The sequence below is a fragment of the Ranitomeya variabilis genome, chromosome 2, assembly GCF_051348905.1.
Source record: "Ranitomeya variabilis isolate aRanVar5 chromosome 2, aRanVar5.hap1, whole genome shotgun sequence".
Lineage (NCBI taxonomy): Eukaryota > Metazoa > Chordata > Amphibia > Anura > Dendrobatidae > Ranitomeya > Ranitomeya variabilis.
Window position 1 is genome coordinate 456,484,308 of NC_135233.1, and position 17,155 is coordinate 456,501,462.

Consider the following 17,155-nt stretch of genomic DNA (forward strand, 5'->3'; position numbering starts at 1 on the left):
AGTTTGAAAATGAATGAAGGAATGAACGCTGCAGACCCTTTGATATGCAGTTTGAAGCATGATACAAGTTCCATTTTTTTTTAATCTTGTAGGAATGTCAATCCCAGTAATACAGTTAGTTCCATATATATTTGGACAGAGACAACATTTTTCTAATTTTGGTTATAGACATTACCACAATTCATTTTAAACAAAACAATTCAGATGCAGCTGAAGTTCAGACTTTCTGCTTTCATTTGAGGGTATCCACATTAAAATTGGATGAAGGGTTTAGGAGTTTCAGCTCCTTAACATGTGCCACCCTGTTTTTAAAGGGACCAAAAGTAATTGGACAGATTCAATAATTTTAAATAAAATGTTCATTTTAGTACTTGGTTGAAAACCCTTTGTTGGCAATGACTGCCTGAAGTCTTGAACTCATGGACATCACCAGACGCCGTGTTTCCTCCTTTTTGATGCTCTGCCAGACCTTCACTGCGGTGGTTTTCAGTTGCTGTTTTTTGTGGGCCTTTCTGTCTGAAGTTTAGTCTTTAACAAGTGAAATGCATGCTCAATTGGGTTGAGATCAGGTGACTGACTTGGCCATTCAAGAATATTCTACTTCTTTGCTTTAATAAACACCTGGGTTGCTTTGGCTTCATGTTTTGGGTCATTGCCCATCTGTAGTATGAAACGACGACCAATCAGTTTGGCTGCATTTGGCTGGATCTGAGCACACAGTGTGGCTCTGAATACCTCAGAATTCATTCGGCTGCTTCTGTCCTGTGTCACATCATCAATAAACACTAGTGACCCAGTGCCACTGGCAGCCATGCATGCCCAAGCCATCACACTGCCTCCGCCATGTTTTACAGATGATGTGGTATGCTTTGGATCATGAGCTGTACCAAGCCTTCGCCATACTTTTCTCTTTCCATCATTCTGGTAGAGGTTGATCTTGGTTTCATCTGTCCAAAGAATGTTATTCCAGAACTGTGCTGGCTTTTTTAGATGTTTTTTAGCCTTTTTCTTCTTGATGCTTATGAGTGGCTTGCACCGTGCAGTGAACCCTCTGTATTTACTTTCATGCAGTCTTCTCTTTATGGTTGATTTGGATTTTGATACGCCGACCTCCTGGAGAGTGTTGTTCACTTGGTTGGCTGTTGTGAAGGGGTTTCTCTTCACCATATTCTGCCATCATCCACCACTGTTGTCTTCCGTGGGCTCCCAGGTCTTTTTGCATTGATGAGTTCACCAGTGCTTTCTTTCTTTCTCAGGATGTACCAAACTGTAGATTTTGAAACTCATAATATTGTAGCAATTTCTCGGATGGGTTTTTCTGTTTTTGCAGCTTAAGGATGGCTTGTTTCAGCTGCATGGAGAGCTCCTTTGACCACATGTTTACTTCACAGCAAAACCTTCCAAATGCAAGCACCACACCTCAAATCAACTCCAGGCCTTTTATCTGCTTACTTGAGAATGACATAACGTAGGGATTCAAAACCAATATAGCACATAGAAGGAGCAATGATCAAATATAAATAATAAAACCAGTATTTATTGTATCAAACAACAATATAACATATAAATATTAAAGATACAAATAACATACTTGTTAGAGACTAAATACAAAAAGGACAAAATGGGTCACAGATATAAATAACATAACACTCCCACCAAAGATAGCAACCAAAATCTCTATTAGCATACCACGAGATCAGATAATATACAGGTCCTTCTCAAAAAATTAGCATATAGTGTTAAATTTCATTATTTACCATAATGTAATGATTACAATTAAACTTTCATATACTATAGATTCATTATCCACCAACTGAAATTTGTCAGGTCTTTTATTGTTTTAATACTGATGATTTTGGCATACAACTCCTGATAACCCAAAAAACCTGTCTCAATAAATTAGCATATTTCACCCGACCAATCAAATAAAAGAGTTTTTTAATACCAAACAAAAAAACCATCAAATAATAATGTTCAGTTATGCACTCAATACTTGGTCGGGAATCCTTTGGCAGAAATGACTGCTTCAATGCGGCGTGGCATGGAGGCAATCAGCCTGTGACACTGCTGAGATGTTATGGAGGCCCAGGATGCTTCAATAGCGGCCTTAAGCTCATCCAGAGTGTTGGGTCTTGCGTCTCTCAACTTTCTCTTCACAATATCCCACAGACTCTCTATGGGGTTCAGGTCAGGAGAGTTGGCAGGCCAATTGAGCACAGTAATACCATGGTCAGTAAACCATTTACCAGTGGTTTTGGCACTGTGAGCAGGTGCCAGGTCGTGCTGAAAAATGAAATCTTCATCTCCATAAAGCATTTCAGCCGATGGAAGCATGAAGTGCTCCAAAATCTCCTGATAGCTAGCTGCATTGACCCTGCCCTTGATGAAACACAGTGGACCAACACCAGCAGCTGACATGGCACCCCACACCATCACTGACTGTGGGTACTTGACACTGGACTTCAGGCATTTTGGCATTTCCTTCTCCCCAGTCTTCCTCCAGACTCTGGCACCTTGATTTCCGAATGACATGCAAAATTTGCTTTTATCAGAAAAAAGTACTTGGGACCACTTAGCAACAGTCCAGTGCTGCTTCTCTGTAGCCCAGGTCAGGCGCTTCTGCCGCTGTTTATGGTTCAAAAGTGGCTTTACCTGGGGAATGCGGCACCTGTAGCCCATTTCCTGCACACGCCTGTGCACGGTGGCTCTGGATGTTTCCACACCAGACTCAGTCCACTGCTTCCTCAGGTTCCGGTCACCTCTTCTCGTTGTACAGCGTTTTCTGCCACATTGTTTCCTTCCAGCAGACTTACCATTGAGGTGCCTTGATACAGCACTCTGGGAACAGCCTATTTGTTGAGAAATTTCTTTCTGGGTCTTACCCTCTTGCTTGAGGGTGTCAATGATGGCCTTCTTGACATCTGTCAGGTCGCTAGTCTTACCCATGATGGGGGTTTTGAGTAATGAACCAGGCAGGGAGTTTTTAAAAGCCTCAGGTATCTTTTGCATGTGTTTAGAGTTAATTAGTTGATTCAGAAGATTAGGGTAATAGGTCATTTAGAGAACCTTTTCTTGATATGCTAATTTATTGAGACAGGTTTTTTGGGTTATCAGGAGTTGTATGCCAAAATCATCAGTATTAAAACAATAAAAGACCTGACAAATTTCAGTTGGTGGATAATGAATCTATAGTATATGAAAGTTTAATTGTAATCATTACATTATGGTAAATAATGAAATTTAACACTATATGCTAATTTTTTGAGAAGGACCTGTATATCCCTCCTTAGCATATGGTAAAGATAATCAACCTTGCTTCACTCGCATAAGTGCTATCAATACATAATCTTAGGGTAGAAATATGGTGCCAGCCAGCCTCAAAAAGCATAGGTACATGTGCAGTAACTATCTAATTAAGTAAATTAAATGCTACACTTATGATTATATGTCTGGTAAATAATGCACAATTGTGCCCAGCCGAGACTACCTGTCGACATGGTGGGAGTGATATCCGTGCTCCAAAACAACCTCGACGCGCGTCTTTACCATATACTAAGGAGGGATATATATTATATAATCTCGTGGTATGCTAATAGAGATTTTGGTTGCGATCTTTGGTGGGAGTGTTATATGTTATTTATATCTGTGTGACCCATTTTGTCCTTTTGTATTTAGTCTCTAACATGTATGTTATCTGTATCTTTAATATTTATATGTTATATTGTTGTTTGATACAATAAATACTGGTTTTATTATTTATATTTGATCATTGCTCCTTCTATGTGCTATATTGGTTTTGGGTCTGAATTTGGAAGGGATCGGATATTAGCTGAGGAACTTTATTGGTGTTATAACGTAGGGATTGCCCACACCTGTCCATGAAATAGCCTTGGAGTCAATTGTCCAACTACTTTTGGTCCCTTTAAAAACAGGGTAACATGTTAAGGAGCTGAAACTCCTAAACCCTTCATCCAATTTTAATGTGGATACCCTCAAATGAAAGCTGAAAGTCTGAACTTCAACTGCATCTGAATTGTTTGGTTTAAAATTCATTGTGGTAATGTCTATAACCAAAATTAGAAAAATGTTGTCTCTGTCCAAATATATATGGAGTTAACTGTATAGGCTGGAAGTGACATCTGTGGAAATCCACGATGCTGCGGCCTTTATTTGCTCATGTATCAGCACAGCTTCATTCCTGCACTTATTGACAAGTTTCAGTTTGCAGTGTTCATTCCTTCATTCATTTTCAAACCCACTGATATACAGATTGGAGCATGAGCCAAGTTTCAGTTTTTTTTCATCTTGTAGGAGTGTCTCTCCCAGTAATGTAGGCTGGATGTTAGGTCTGTGTAATTCCAGAATGCTGCTGCCTTTATTTGCTTCTATCCCACACTTATTTCCTTCTTGCCGCCGGTCTGTTGATTCTTTTAAACCTTAAAACATAAGAAACTTTCCCCTCTTGCAGTGCAGATCTGGGAACAGCTCCCTCCCTTCTGCTGTCTCAAACACTAAGGCAAGTGCTCCGGATATCATTTCATCAATGCAATGGGATGCAAATTGGCAGCACTCAAACTTAATCAGGGAAGTGCTAAAAATGCAAGTTGGGAACATAATGGTGCAAGGAGTCCTTGCCTACACCAAGGATGCACCAAAGTTCCCTCATTTGCATATGGATTGAAATTTGATTTTTCTGCCACTTCTACATTTTAATGTATACTGCTGATAAGATTCCTACAAGGGCCAAGTCCTCCACATAAATGTTCAGCTACTTTATTTTGCAGTTTGGTGGCGAGTGACTCCACTTAAGGTCAATTTACGCTGCGCAATTATAGTGAACGATAATCCTGCAGTCTAGACTGGCGTTCCAATAGTTCTCAGCAGCGAGTCCTGTTTACACAGGACGGTACACCGCCAGCACAATGATCTTTTGTACAGCACAAAAGATCAGTTCACCTGAAGAACAAGAGGTTTGCTTGTTCGTTGGGTGAAATGATCTTTTGTGCTTCACAAAAGATCATTGCTCTTGGCGGCACATTGTCCTGTGTAAACTTCGGAAAATACAGCACCTAATACTGCATGTACTGGTGAAATGTAATATTTTCTTCCATGATACCATCAAAAAAATAGCAGAATGCTGCAAAATGATTGCTCCCGGCCCCATGATGAGGATTTCTGCCAAGCATCTATAGCAGAGCTGTCACATATATGAATACATCAGTCCTCCTAGGGATCTGTGATGTAACAGTTCAGACTCCGGGGGGGCCTCCACTTATCAGCAAAGCTGTTATTTTGCATTTAGCATGTGTTGACTACCTACGGGGTGCCGAAAGTTGCAGCATAAAATGACTGTGTTGTCAAAGAATCGCTCTGAAGACATGGGGTCTGGATGGATGAGGGGGTGGACATGCGGAGGGAGCAGTTTGGTCTTCCAGACGGCAGCTGCTAAGGATATGGATGACAAAAAGGAGCGGCGCCTCTCCAGCAGTTCACAGTCCTGCGCTGCCTCCAGGCTGGCGCAGATGCCAGCAGTAGTTACTGGGACACTGCTTATCCCCATGATACCCACTGAGATGAAATGGTAGGAAACGATGGGAACTTCAAGGCGACATTAAATTCTTCCTACACGGAATGCAAAATCTCCAAAATCCGTGCAGAAAGATCATCCACGTACGAGCCGGACTACCTGGGGCATTGAGAACGATACTCAATGAGGACCTCAAATCAACCCAGTCCTGAGAACCACAGTATGTTAGGAGCATGCACTGTGCAATTCCTCTATTATTCCTCCTGGAAATATATTTTCAGGAGGAATATGATTATAAGAGCTCATCTAACGGAAGTCTTAAAAAGGAACTTGAGTTTCGATTCAAGCTGCCTAACCCTTGAGTAGCATGAATCAGAGCGAAAATAGTTTCATTTTTGAAAAAAGTTGGGGACTATTGGAAGAAGACTAGTCCAGCATTGCCCCTCATGCTGGTTTTTCCTATCGCCACTCCAGGAGATTGACAGGTCTCTCGCCAAGTACACAGATGGGAGAAACCTGTCAATCTACAGAGGTGTAGGGAGAATCAGTCCAGGGGGTGGCACTGGACTCGTCTCACAGAGAAGCATATCTCACTGTAACCATACAGCCAGGCTACGATTCATGGTTCCCATGGTTTGGGCATCATGTATCCAGTGACAGATTCCCTTTAAGGCAAGGATGTGTTAGTCATCGATGTTTAAAGGGAACGTGTCTCAGAGTCCAATTTAAAAAAAAATTCATATCACCATGTAAATGAAAAAATACATATAAATAAGATTTTATATCTTACAATTTTCACACTTTCTGAGCAGATTTGTTTGGGTAGAACGTTATGTGTGCATGCTTTAATCTGTGCAAAGCTCATTGTGAATTGAGAGGGAGGAGGTGAACTGTGATATCACCCATTTTAAATGGTGGATCCTGTGTCATCAACTTAATATAGAGGTGTTATCAGTCATTGTACAGGAGGAGGAGGTGAGCTGTGATATCACCTATTGTGAATGTTGGATCCTGTGTTATCTACTGTTTATAGAGGTGTTATCAGTCATTGTACAGGAGAAGGAGGAGGTGAGCTGTGATATCACCTATTGTGAATGTTGGATCCTGTGTTATCTACTGTATATAGAGGTGTTATCAGTCATTGTACAGGAGAAGGAGGAGGTGAGCTGTGACATCACCTATTGTGAATGGTGGATCCTGTGTTATCTACTGTATATAGAGGTTTTATCAGTCATTGTACAGGAGAAGGAGGAGGTGAGCTGTGACATCACCTATTGTGAATGGTGGATCCTGTGTTATCTACTGTATATAGAGGTGTTATCAGTCATTGTACAGGAGGAGGTGGTGAGCTGTGATATCACCTATTATGAATGGTGGATCCTGTGTTATCTACTGTATATAGAGGTTTTATCAGTCATTGTACAGGAGAAGGAGGAGGTGAGCTGTGACATCACCTATTGTGAATGGTGGATCCTGTGTTATCTACTGTATATAGAGGTTTTATCAATCATTGTACAGGAGAAGGAGGAGGTGAGCTGTGACATCACCTATTGTGAATGGTGGATCCTGTGTTATCTACTGTATATAGAGGTGTTATCAGTCATTGTACAGGAGAAGGAGGAGGTGAGCTGTGACATCACCTATTGTGAATGGTGGATCCTGTGTTATCTACTGTATATAGAGGTTTTATCAGTCATTGTACAGGAGAAGGAGGAGGTGAGCTGTGACATCACCTATTGTGAATGATGGATCCTGTGTTATCTACTGTATATAGAGGTGTTATCAATCATTGTACAGGAGGAGGAGGAGGTGAGCTGTGATATCACCTATTGTGAATGGTGGATCCTGTGTTATCATTCATTGTAATCCTGTCTGTGATAATGAAATCGGCGAAGTCTTCTGCCTCCTTACATGATGCAGTTGAGCCACAATAATGGCCACACAGTTTGTCACAGTTTTGCAGCATGTTTTTCATGGTTTCTACTGTGTTTCCAGCCACAACAAGCCACATGTAGTTTTGCACACAGAGGTCTTGGACTATCACAATTATAGCGGCAAGGTGTACAAGAACACTTCTCGTGGCAAGAAAAAAAAAAAAAACCGGAAATACAATTCAAAGTACTGTAGAAAATAAAGTTGACTGTGCGGAAAGCAAATCTGGTGCGATTATAGAAATAAATGAGAAAAGCGAGTGTAACGTAGCTGTGTGTGTCACAGAAGTAGAGCGGATAATGAAGCCGTAGAGGTCGTTGTGGGCAAGAAAAGAGGAAGGGACAGCATAAAGGCAGAAGATACAAGGAGGAGAAGAAGAGCAGGGAATTGGGAGGTTGTGATCCTCCGCCGTACCAAAGCCAGGAATAGCAGTCCATGATCCGCTGTCTACAAGGGATGGTAAAGAGGCTCAAGAAAGGAAAATATTCTGGATGGATGTGATATCAGGTGAAACGCAAAGTGCTCTTATTCCCACTAGCCATCGGTTCATTTAAGGATTTGGGATGAAAAAAGCCTTACAGAGCAGTGAAAGATCTCACGTGGCCCCGATCTACAGGGCCCTCGCGGTGATGAAGTATGAAACGGTTCTAGGGTATTACATGTATCTGATGGGGATGTGATAAAAACACCAGAACGCGTCAGAATATATTACCATTATGAATGATACAAGCTGTTATATACTTAAAGGGGACGTCCACTACTCGCACAGCCCCTACTCATTTCTCATGTTTCCCCCTTGTAAAATAATAATGCTGCTCCAGCCGAGCCATAATGTCATACAATCCCTGCAGCCAATCAGAGTCATCCGGAGAGAATGAAGCCAGGGATGATTAGCCGCAGGGATCGTGTGACATAATGTCAGCGAAGGCAAACACCGCTGGAACAGCGCTGATACCAGGGGTGAGTATAGGCATTATTATTTTACAAGGGTGAAACATAGGGCTCGAGAAGGTGTTGTCCGAGTAGAGCACAAACCATTTATGTGGGTTTGACTGTCAGGGAGAAACTGTTGGGATCGAGGCTAACTTCTTGATCGCTGGAGGTCCGACTGCTGGCAACCCGACTGTTCCTGGAAAGCAGGGCTTGTGTGAATGGAGAGGTGGTCAATCACGTGTACTGCCACCCCATTCGTTCTTAATGGGATCGCCGGCATGTTTTCAGTATTCCCAGAAGAATGAATGGTCCAACAGAGCTCATGATCGACCAATGAATGGTCCAACAGTGCTCATGATCGACCACCACTCCAACATCTCAGAAGCGGTGGAGGTGTCAGCAGTGAGGAATTTATTCCCGACCCCAAACATAGAATTACTTACAAACTTGGGAATACGCATTTAAAAGATCAAACCGATTAGTAAACCCGGGTCTGTTTGGGTTGCGCAAGTCAACAGTGTGAATTACAAGGAACGTTCTGTATAAAATGCACTTCTCATGGGTTTAATAATGCATGAAAAGTGCACTTAAAGTGTTCAGATGCGTGAGAAGACATTAATCCACTAACAGATCAATTGGTATTAAATGCTCTAGATAAAAATTTCCTTGTGTGCTAATTACACGACATTTAATACGTCGAGATGTTAATCCGATTATGCTCCCAGACAAGGGCTACTCGGACTATTGTGGTGACGCGTTGTAACTTCGCATCTAATAACTGTTAACGGGATCGTGAGGTTATGACCCGCAGCCACACATTTCACAAAAAGTCCTGCTGGATCTGACTGCAGGTCACACACGACTGTGCCCCCATATGCTTCCATGCAAGTCGCGTGTGGCTTGTCAGGATCTAAATTTTAATGGGGGCACAGCTAATAGTAAAGCTTTTTATTGTAGGTACACTTCAACTGTGAGACAGAATCTACAAATAAAAACCAGAAAATCACATTGTAGGATTTTCTATAACTAAATTGCATTTTATTTCAGGAAATAAGTATTTGATCACCTACCAACCAGCAAGCATTCTGCCTCTCATAGACCTGGTAGTTTTTCTATAAGAAGCCGCCTACTCTGCACTCATTACCTGTATTAATTGCACCTGTTTGAACTCATTACCTGTATAAAAGACACCTGTCCACACACTCAAACACACTCCAACCTCTCCATCATGGCCAAGACCAAAGAGCTGTCTAATGACAAAAGGGACAAAATTGTAGACCTGCACAAGGCTGGGATGGGCTACAGAACAATAGGCAGGAAGCTAGGTGAGAAGGCAACATCTGATGGCATAATTATTAGAAAATGGAAGAAACACAAGATGACTGTCAATCTTCCTCGGCCTGGAGCTCTATGCAAGATCTCACCTTTTGGGGTAGGGATGATTCTGAGAAAGGTCAGGAATCAGCCAAGAACAACACGGGAGGACCTGGTCAATGACCTGAAGAGAGCTGAGACCACAGTCTCAAACATTACCTGCAGGGCACGCAAGGTCCGCCTGCTCACACCAGCCCATGTCCAGGCCCGCATTAAGTTCCTCAATGACCATCTGGATGATCCAGAGTAGGCCTGGGAGAAGGTCATGTGGTCAGATGAAACCCAAAAAATTAAAGATGGGTCGTGGTTGGATCTTCCATCTTGACAATAACTCGAAACACACAGCCAGGGAACTAAAGAGTGTCTCCGTAAGAAGCATTTCAATGTCCTGGAGTGGCCTAGCCAGTCTCCACTCCTGAACCCAATAGAAAATCTTTGGAGGGAGCTGAAACTCATTGTTGTCCTGCGACAGCCCAGAAACCTGAAAGATCTGGAGAAAAGCTGTATGGAGGAGTGGGTCAAAATCCCTGCTACAGTGTGCGCAAACTAGGTCAAGAACTACAGGAAACGTCTGACCTCTGTAATTGCAAACAAATGTTTCTGTATCAAATATTAAGTTCTGTTTTTCTATTGTATCAAATACTTATTTCATGCAATAAAATGCAAATTAATTATGCAAAAATCATACAATGGAATTTTATGGATTTTTTTTAGATTCGGTCTCTCACAGGTGAAGTGTACCTACGATAAAAATTACAAACCTCTCAATTCTTTGTAGGAAAAGTTGCAAAAATCGTCAGTGCATCAAATACTTATGTTCCCCACTGTTTATCTCTACCTGTCTCAAAATCAGATATAACATATACAAGATATTGTGCATACCAAAAAAAAAAGGACATTTTATTAAAGGGTTTGTACAGCTCTCTGTTAGAATGGAGCCACAATGCTCATGCTTAACCTGCGCTCCATTCATTCTCATGGGGCTGCAGAGTGCCGCACTCAACTTTTTCCGGCGGTCCTATAGAGAATGAATGGAGCAGAGGTCAGGCGTACAACCTGCTAGTTCATCCATCATTGGTCCCAGCCATGGGACCCCAATGATCAGCAAGTTATCACCTATCCTGATGAGAGGTACTGACTTGTGTTCACTGGATAACCCCTTAATGTATGATAAACTTACAGGAAACAATCCACAATTACGTAAACATGATCTGCACTACCAGTCACATAGCAATAATTATGGACTGCGTCCATGGGACAAATGTTTTAAAGGGAATCTGTTGCCATCCAATCTCAAAGTTGGATAATGTAGGGATAGAGATCATGATTTCACTGATGTGTCACTTACCGGGCTGCTTGCTGTAGTTTTGATAAAATCACTGTTTTATCAGCAGCAGAATATCACTAGAGGACTAGTAAACCAGAAAAATCCTTTATATTCAGGACTTCTTTATAACCCCGCCCCCACCACGGATTGGTAGCTTTCTGCCTATACACGGTGTACACAGAAAGCAGCCAATCAGTGGTGTGGGTGGGTTATACAAAGCTTAGCATTCGGAGCACTGCTCGATCTGAGCAGAAAAAAACATGGATTTTATCAAAATTGCCGCAAACAACCCATTAGGTGACATTGCGATAGAGTATTGGGGTCATATCCTAAGTCTACCATGAAGAAGGCTTCTAGCTGGAACGCGTCGGTTATGTATTGTGGAAACTGCAGACTCTCACACAGCACGCTGCCACACAGATCCCCTCTATCCAGATGACTGATGAAGGTCGGGTATTGACCGAAACGTCTCATTTATTTCTGGAATTTCTTCACTCAATAAATAAGTTCTTGAACGTACCCATACGACTGCCAAGTATTTCTACATTACAGCTGACGGATTTGGTTATCCTACTTGTGCACCACCAGAATTCCAGAAGTGCCGTGTTTTCCTAATTCTGTAAAAGTTAATTGTGACTGTGCTCACTCTGGCAGGGAGTACGCAACTTTTATCTGACTATATCTCAGCTCCTTTCAGCTGATTAATATACAGATCAAAGTTCAGTTCAACTTGGATGTGGTCTGTGGTTAGAAATAAGAAGAGGAGTTCACAAAAAGGAGCGAAAAATTCGCTGTCAGAACAAACTGACTGATGGATTCACAAATACTGATGAAGTGAACGTGCTGGGATAAGGTGTTATCCTCCATGCTCGGGTGCTAACGGAGTGTCTTCGGCGTACTCGAAAAATATGTTTGAATCACCGCGGTTGCATATCTCCCGGCTGTTTGACAGCCGCAACACATGCAGGGATTTCCAGATTGTTAAACAATCCCTGCATGTGTTGAGACTGGAACAGCCAGGAGACATGCAGGCTCGGGACTCGAACATAGTATTCGAGCACGCTGAAGACACTCGGTTAGCACCCGAGCATGCTCGGATAACACCTTATCCCAACACATTTTCTCATCCCTAACAGATAACGTAGTCAGCAATAAACAGTACAACATGGAGACTATAGAAGGTGAATGGCGAAACATTTTTAACAAATCTTATTTGTAAAAAGGAGTTTTAGCCCCCACCCTTATTAAAAAAAAAAATGTCCTGAAGGTGTCCATAACTTAAATCGTGCTACAAAGTCTGCGTGTAGTCCAAGCCTTGATGGGATCAGAGCCTACACACCCATAACTTAAAAGAAACTTCCTGCTGAAAAAAGAGAGAGAAAAGAAACTTACTCTGTTATCTCCTCCGTCACAGTGTGTTCCACCTGCAGTCGAGAGTTGACCTCGATGAAGTAATGTTTGCCATGTTTATCCACAAGGAACTCAACGGTACCTGCATTTTCATAGCCAACCTGCAGACAAAAGAACAGAATTTGAGCATAACCATTAAACCAAGTGGTGTCATTTATAGAAAAACTTGTAAACAGTCATTGTTCTAGGTCTGGGGGTCATGGCCACCAGGACAATCAGAAGAAGTCTCTTGGTGACAAAAGATTATTTTACTGTAATTACTCAAGGCATTGGGCAAAATGCGAATATGTAGTAGAATGAAAGTTCAAAATTGGAACTGGAGATGAAGTACAGTACTTCTCGAATCCGCTCATTCTTCAACCCCCCAAGTTATCCACAATTTGTGTACATTTCCTTATCAAATGCTGCCTAGTATAAGACATCATCTTTTCGTTTGAGGTCCTTCATCGTAAAATCCTTCACAATTCATCAACTCCTCATGCTGGTTTTTCAATCTTCCTGTTCCTCTACTGCGCGGATGCACAATCTTTTCTGGTCCAACAGCCACAACCAAAGTTTGAAGTAACCAGGCCCCGACGCTACAATAAAACTTTAGAGACATTTGTGGCATATTGAAATTATATGCTTTAAATGGATGACTGGTGCTGGTTCGACTTCCAGGACTCCAATGTATCAGTAGACTTTTACTACTCGTTTGCACTCCAGAAAGTAAGAGGTTATGGATGCAACTCGCTCCATTGTCAGTGCTAAATTGACCAATTATTTTACAGCTTCCATAAAGCGACAATGAGGATAGCCACACACGGGCATGGTCACCTTTTCACCATCATTTACTTTTACTGGATGGCCACAAAGGGTTCAGTAGGAGACCACCATTCTCTCGATGCATGGGGATTCAGAGATGGCCATGCACCATTAGTACTTTGCTATCCATGCTCCTGCCTACTTGGAACTCATCTTCTCCCAGATATAAAATATACATGCGAGAAGCCACCAGTGACAAAAATATCGGTAACCAGAGGTTTGGGTGCGGAACAGATTGACATTGTAGGGCACAGGTTGTGCGCCCATGATCTACTGACTCTACTGTGTGCCAGTCACTCACTGGCTACTCATCACCGATAAAATACTAATAATTAGTGATGAGCGAAAGTGCACAGATAACATCTATTCCGAGGATGCTTGGGTTTTCTCCAAGCATCTGGAAATGCTTGTGTATTATGTTAGAGTCCGCATGGCTACGTGATTTGTGGCTGTTAGGGAATCCCCACGTGATGAGGCTGTCTAACAAACAGGAAATCTCTGCATGTGTTGAGGCTGTCACACAGATGCAAATCATGCAGCCGCAGGGACTCAAACATAATATACCAGTACCTCCAGATACTCGGATAAGACATCATCCAAGCACGTTCACTCATCACTACTATTAATGACACGACTCTCCAAAACCTACAAACAAAAAAGGCAGCACTCTGTAGTGCCAAAACTTGCAAACATGAAATATGAAAATTGAGTTGCATTACTGCACTAGAAATATGAAAAAATTGAGAAAGTTTAGGCATAAATTGGCCAATTCATGTGTACCTGGTAGCCACGATAAGGCATTCCTCGCTTACCAGGACCCAAGAATGCCTTTTTCCAAAACCTTTTTTCAAAAAAACTTACCGTCACATCAAAACATAGACTGAGTGTGAACAGGTGCTGAACCTAGAGTCACCAACTATTATATAGTCAAATAAATAAGGCAGCACACTGCGGCGCTAAAACATACAAACATGAAAATTGAACTGCATTACTGCACTAGAAATATGAAAAAATGAGAGCGTTTAGCGCATAAATTGGCCAGTTCATGTGTACCTGGAGAAAAATTTAGTCTAAGAGGAGGATTCACAGGTTCCTATTCAGATGAAGACGTTTATTTTCAGCGAGGAAAGGAAAGTTAAGTTAAGGATCTCATATACAGGAGATGCCTTAATGTGGCTACCAGGTACACATGAATTGGCCAATTTATGCGCTAAACGCTCTCATCTTTCTCATATTTCTAGTGCAGTAATGCAGTTCAATTTTCAGGTTTCATGTTTTAGTGCCGCAGTGTGCTGCCTTATTTATTTGACTTTCTCCAAAACCTGTCTCACGTTATACAAAATTTGCCTTAATCTCCCATGTGGTCAACGTGTGGTCCTCTTCTCTGCTTTTTGCTTCTTTACCCTTATATCCTCGTCTATAGGACTCTCGTTAACCCAAGACATTAGTCCCCTCCTCGACCTACATACTACTTTCCAAAGAGCAACCTAAAAAGCCCCATCAAGGACATGACTAATCTGCTTCTGATCTCACCCCTGCTCCTCCCATAGATAAGCCCTCAGGGGCAAGGCTCTTCTGTACCAGTCTAGCACTCCGTAACTCATGTCTTGTGCATGTTCTTTTTTGTCTCTTTATTTTATGTATTCAAACCCCTAGATATTTTTCTGAGTGCTAATGGAGCTATGAAATAAATAATCTACAAGAAAGGATGAAAATGTTTTTTTCCGACCGTGATTCTCTTATCCAATATCAGAGATTAAGATTACTTTTTTTTCCCAGAAAGTAATGAATAGCCATAAAGGACAGAGAGTGCTCATTCCCCTTGATCTATTCCTCATGCGGAGGGATAGACTCTTTATGACTTGTGTTGCCGGCTGTCTGAGTTCAGCTATCCATACCCAAAATGAAAAGGTCACATGATTGTACTTGCCAGATCTGGAACCATGCCCAGACTAACAACTACAACGTAGCAAAAAGTTTAACATTTAGTTTGGCAGAGGAAGCACAGTTTCTGTATTAAATCAGCAAATCCAAATGTATTAATTATAACATTCAAATAAAACCTGGGCAAATGTTATGCCCATTACGGCAGGAATACACTGTTTCATCAGTGATACTTTATCGTCTGGTATTGTTGGCCAACCGTTTCCATTTGTCCTCTAGGGCATAGAGGTGATTTGACATCTGGGGGTCACATTGAAGTCCCCATTAGCTGTAATGGTGGTCTTGACCACTTGAAGAATTGTTGCATTTTTGTTTTACACCCTTACGAAAACTCCATCTTCAAGGAAAGCTGATCCCTTTTCTACCCCAGCATTGGAACAACTCTCGACCAGCAAATTTTCGGGAAAGGCACAAATAAACCAGAGTTGGTCACCCAATAAAGTTGTGAGTTGCATCATCCTTGGTTGGGTAGGACTTGTTTTCCAAATTATCTTGAATTTTTGTTATGAAGGGGCATCATCCTGTTGAAAGAATCCACGGTCATTAGGAATTAAAGCTCCCATGAATAGGTGGACATGGTCCACAACTATGTTTAGAGTAGGTCACATCCCCAGAATGTCAGGCTTTCCCAGTAGATCTAAAGTATCACATTGCCTCCGTCAGCTCATTCTTGAGCCATCTCTTCCTCATGGCTGTCCACATGATACAAATGCAAGGAAAAAAACATATATGACTTCTCAGACCGGGCAGCCTTCTTTTGCTTTATGGCCAAGTTCTGATGCTCATATGCACAATTGTAGACTCTTTCGGTGGTGGCCCGCATGGTCATTCTGATTATTCTGTAGCTTTGAAGCTAGCTGCCATGCTGAATGTGTTTTTTCGGCACCAACCCATCGGCCGTTAAATTGTTTTGATGGATCGTTCACCTGGCATTCATCTCGGCCGGCTCTCATACATAGAACTCTTTAGGCAGAAGAACAATCATTTCTCCCAGCAGGATAAGTTTTGGCCTGTTGTTTTCCTAAGATTGAGGACCTGCAGTGATGTCACGATCACGTGATCAGCCCATGTGATGGGTACCTCACCTGTGGGTGTGGCTATAGACTATGTAATGGGGTTTCTTTTGTTTGGCACATGTTATTCTGGGTGTGGAGCTAGGCTGGAATGAGCCTGAACTGTTTTTCTCTGCCACATAGGTTGGTGACATGACTGTTAGCAACCCTGGGAATGGCACCTGGCGGAAGCCGCTGACCTGGCAGCCGCTTAGTTAAGTCCGTCCCGTGTAAGGGTGAGTCTGAGACCAGTGGTTCTCCAAGCTGGAGTATGTTGGTTTTTTCTCTTACTTTCTGTCACGGACTGTTTAAAGTGTTAATAAACCACTGAAGTTTGGACTGGAGGCCTGTGTGTTGCCTCATTACTGCGGCCCTACCACTGCTCACCCGAGCAAATCCCTACAGTTGGTACAATACTTACAAGGAGCACAAAGTCACCTAGACATCACAATATGACTTAAGTCAAAGTCTCTAGGACCCTTGCACTTGCCAAATTATCCCACTTCTCAAAGACTAACTGTTCAGTTGCCAAATGTATTCCACCCCTTGACAAATGCCATTGTCACAAGATAATCAATGTTCCTCACTTCACTTATCAATGGTTTTAAGGTTACGGCTCATCTGAAAAGGGTTGGTGTGAAGACGCCATAAGACAATGATGAATCGCTTTCCTTCTCAGCTCAACTCAATGCACAGCTAACAAAACAGAGATGTGTGTGGTAACAACTAGGATTCATGGCTACTCAGGCACACCTGAGCAAGAATAATGCTGCCTATATGTGACATGATCTTAAAAGGAGAACTACCAGAAACTATGAGAACGCAACGAAAATGAAATACAGGACAGGTTAT

General features: G+C 42.0%; 1 protein-coding gene across 3 annotated transcripts in view; it reads right to left on the bottom strand.

Annotated features, from left to right (window-relative positions):
* Positions 1–17,155, bottom strand: part of PC (pyruvate carboxylase) — a 473,285-nt gene that overhangs the window by 272,580 nt on the left and 183,550 nt on the right. For all 3 annotated transcript variants that reach the window (XM_077287356.1, XM_077287355.1, XM_077287354.1), the window contains exon 8: positions 12,486–12,604. In XM_077287356.1, coding sequence (XP_077143471.1) covers positions 12,486–12,604 — 119 coding nt within the window. The remainder of the gene's footprint in view (positions 1–12,485; positions 12,605–17,155) is intronic.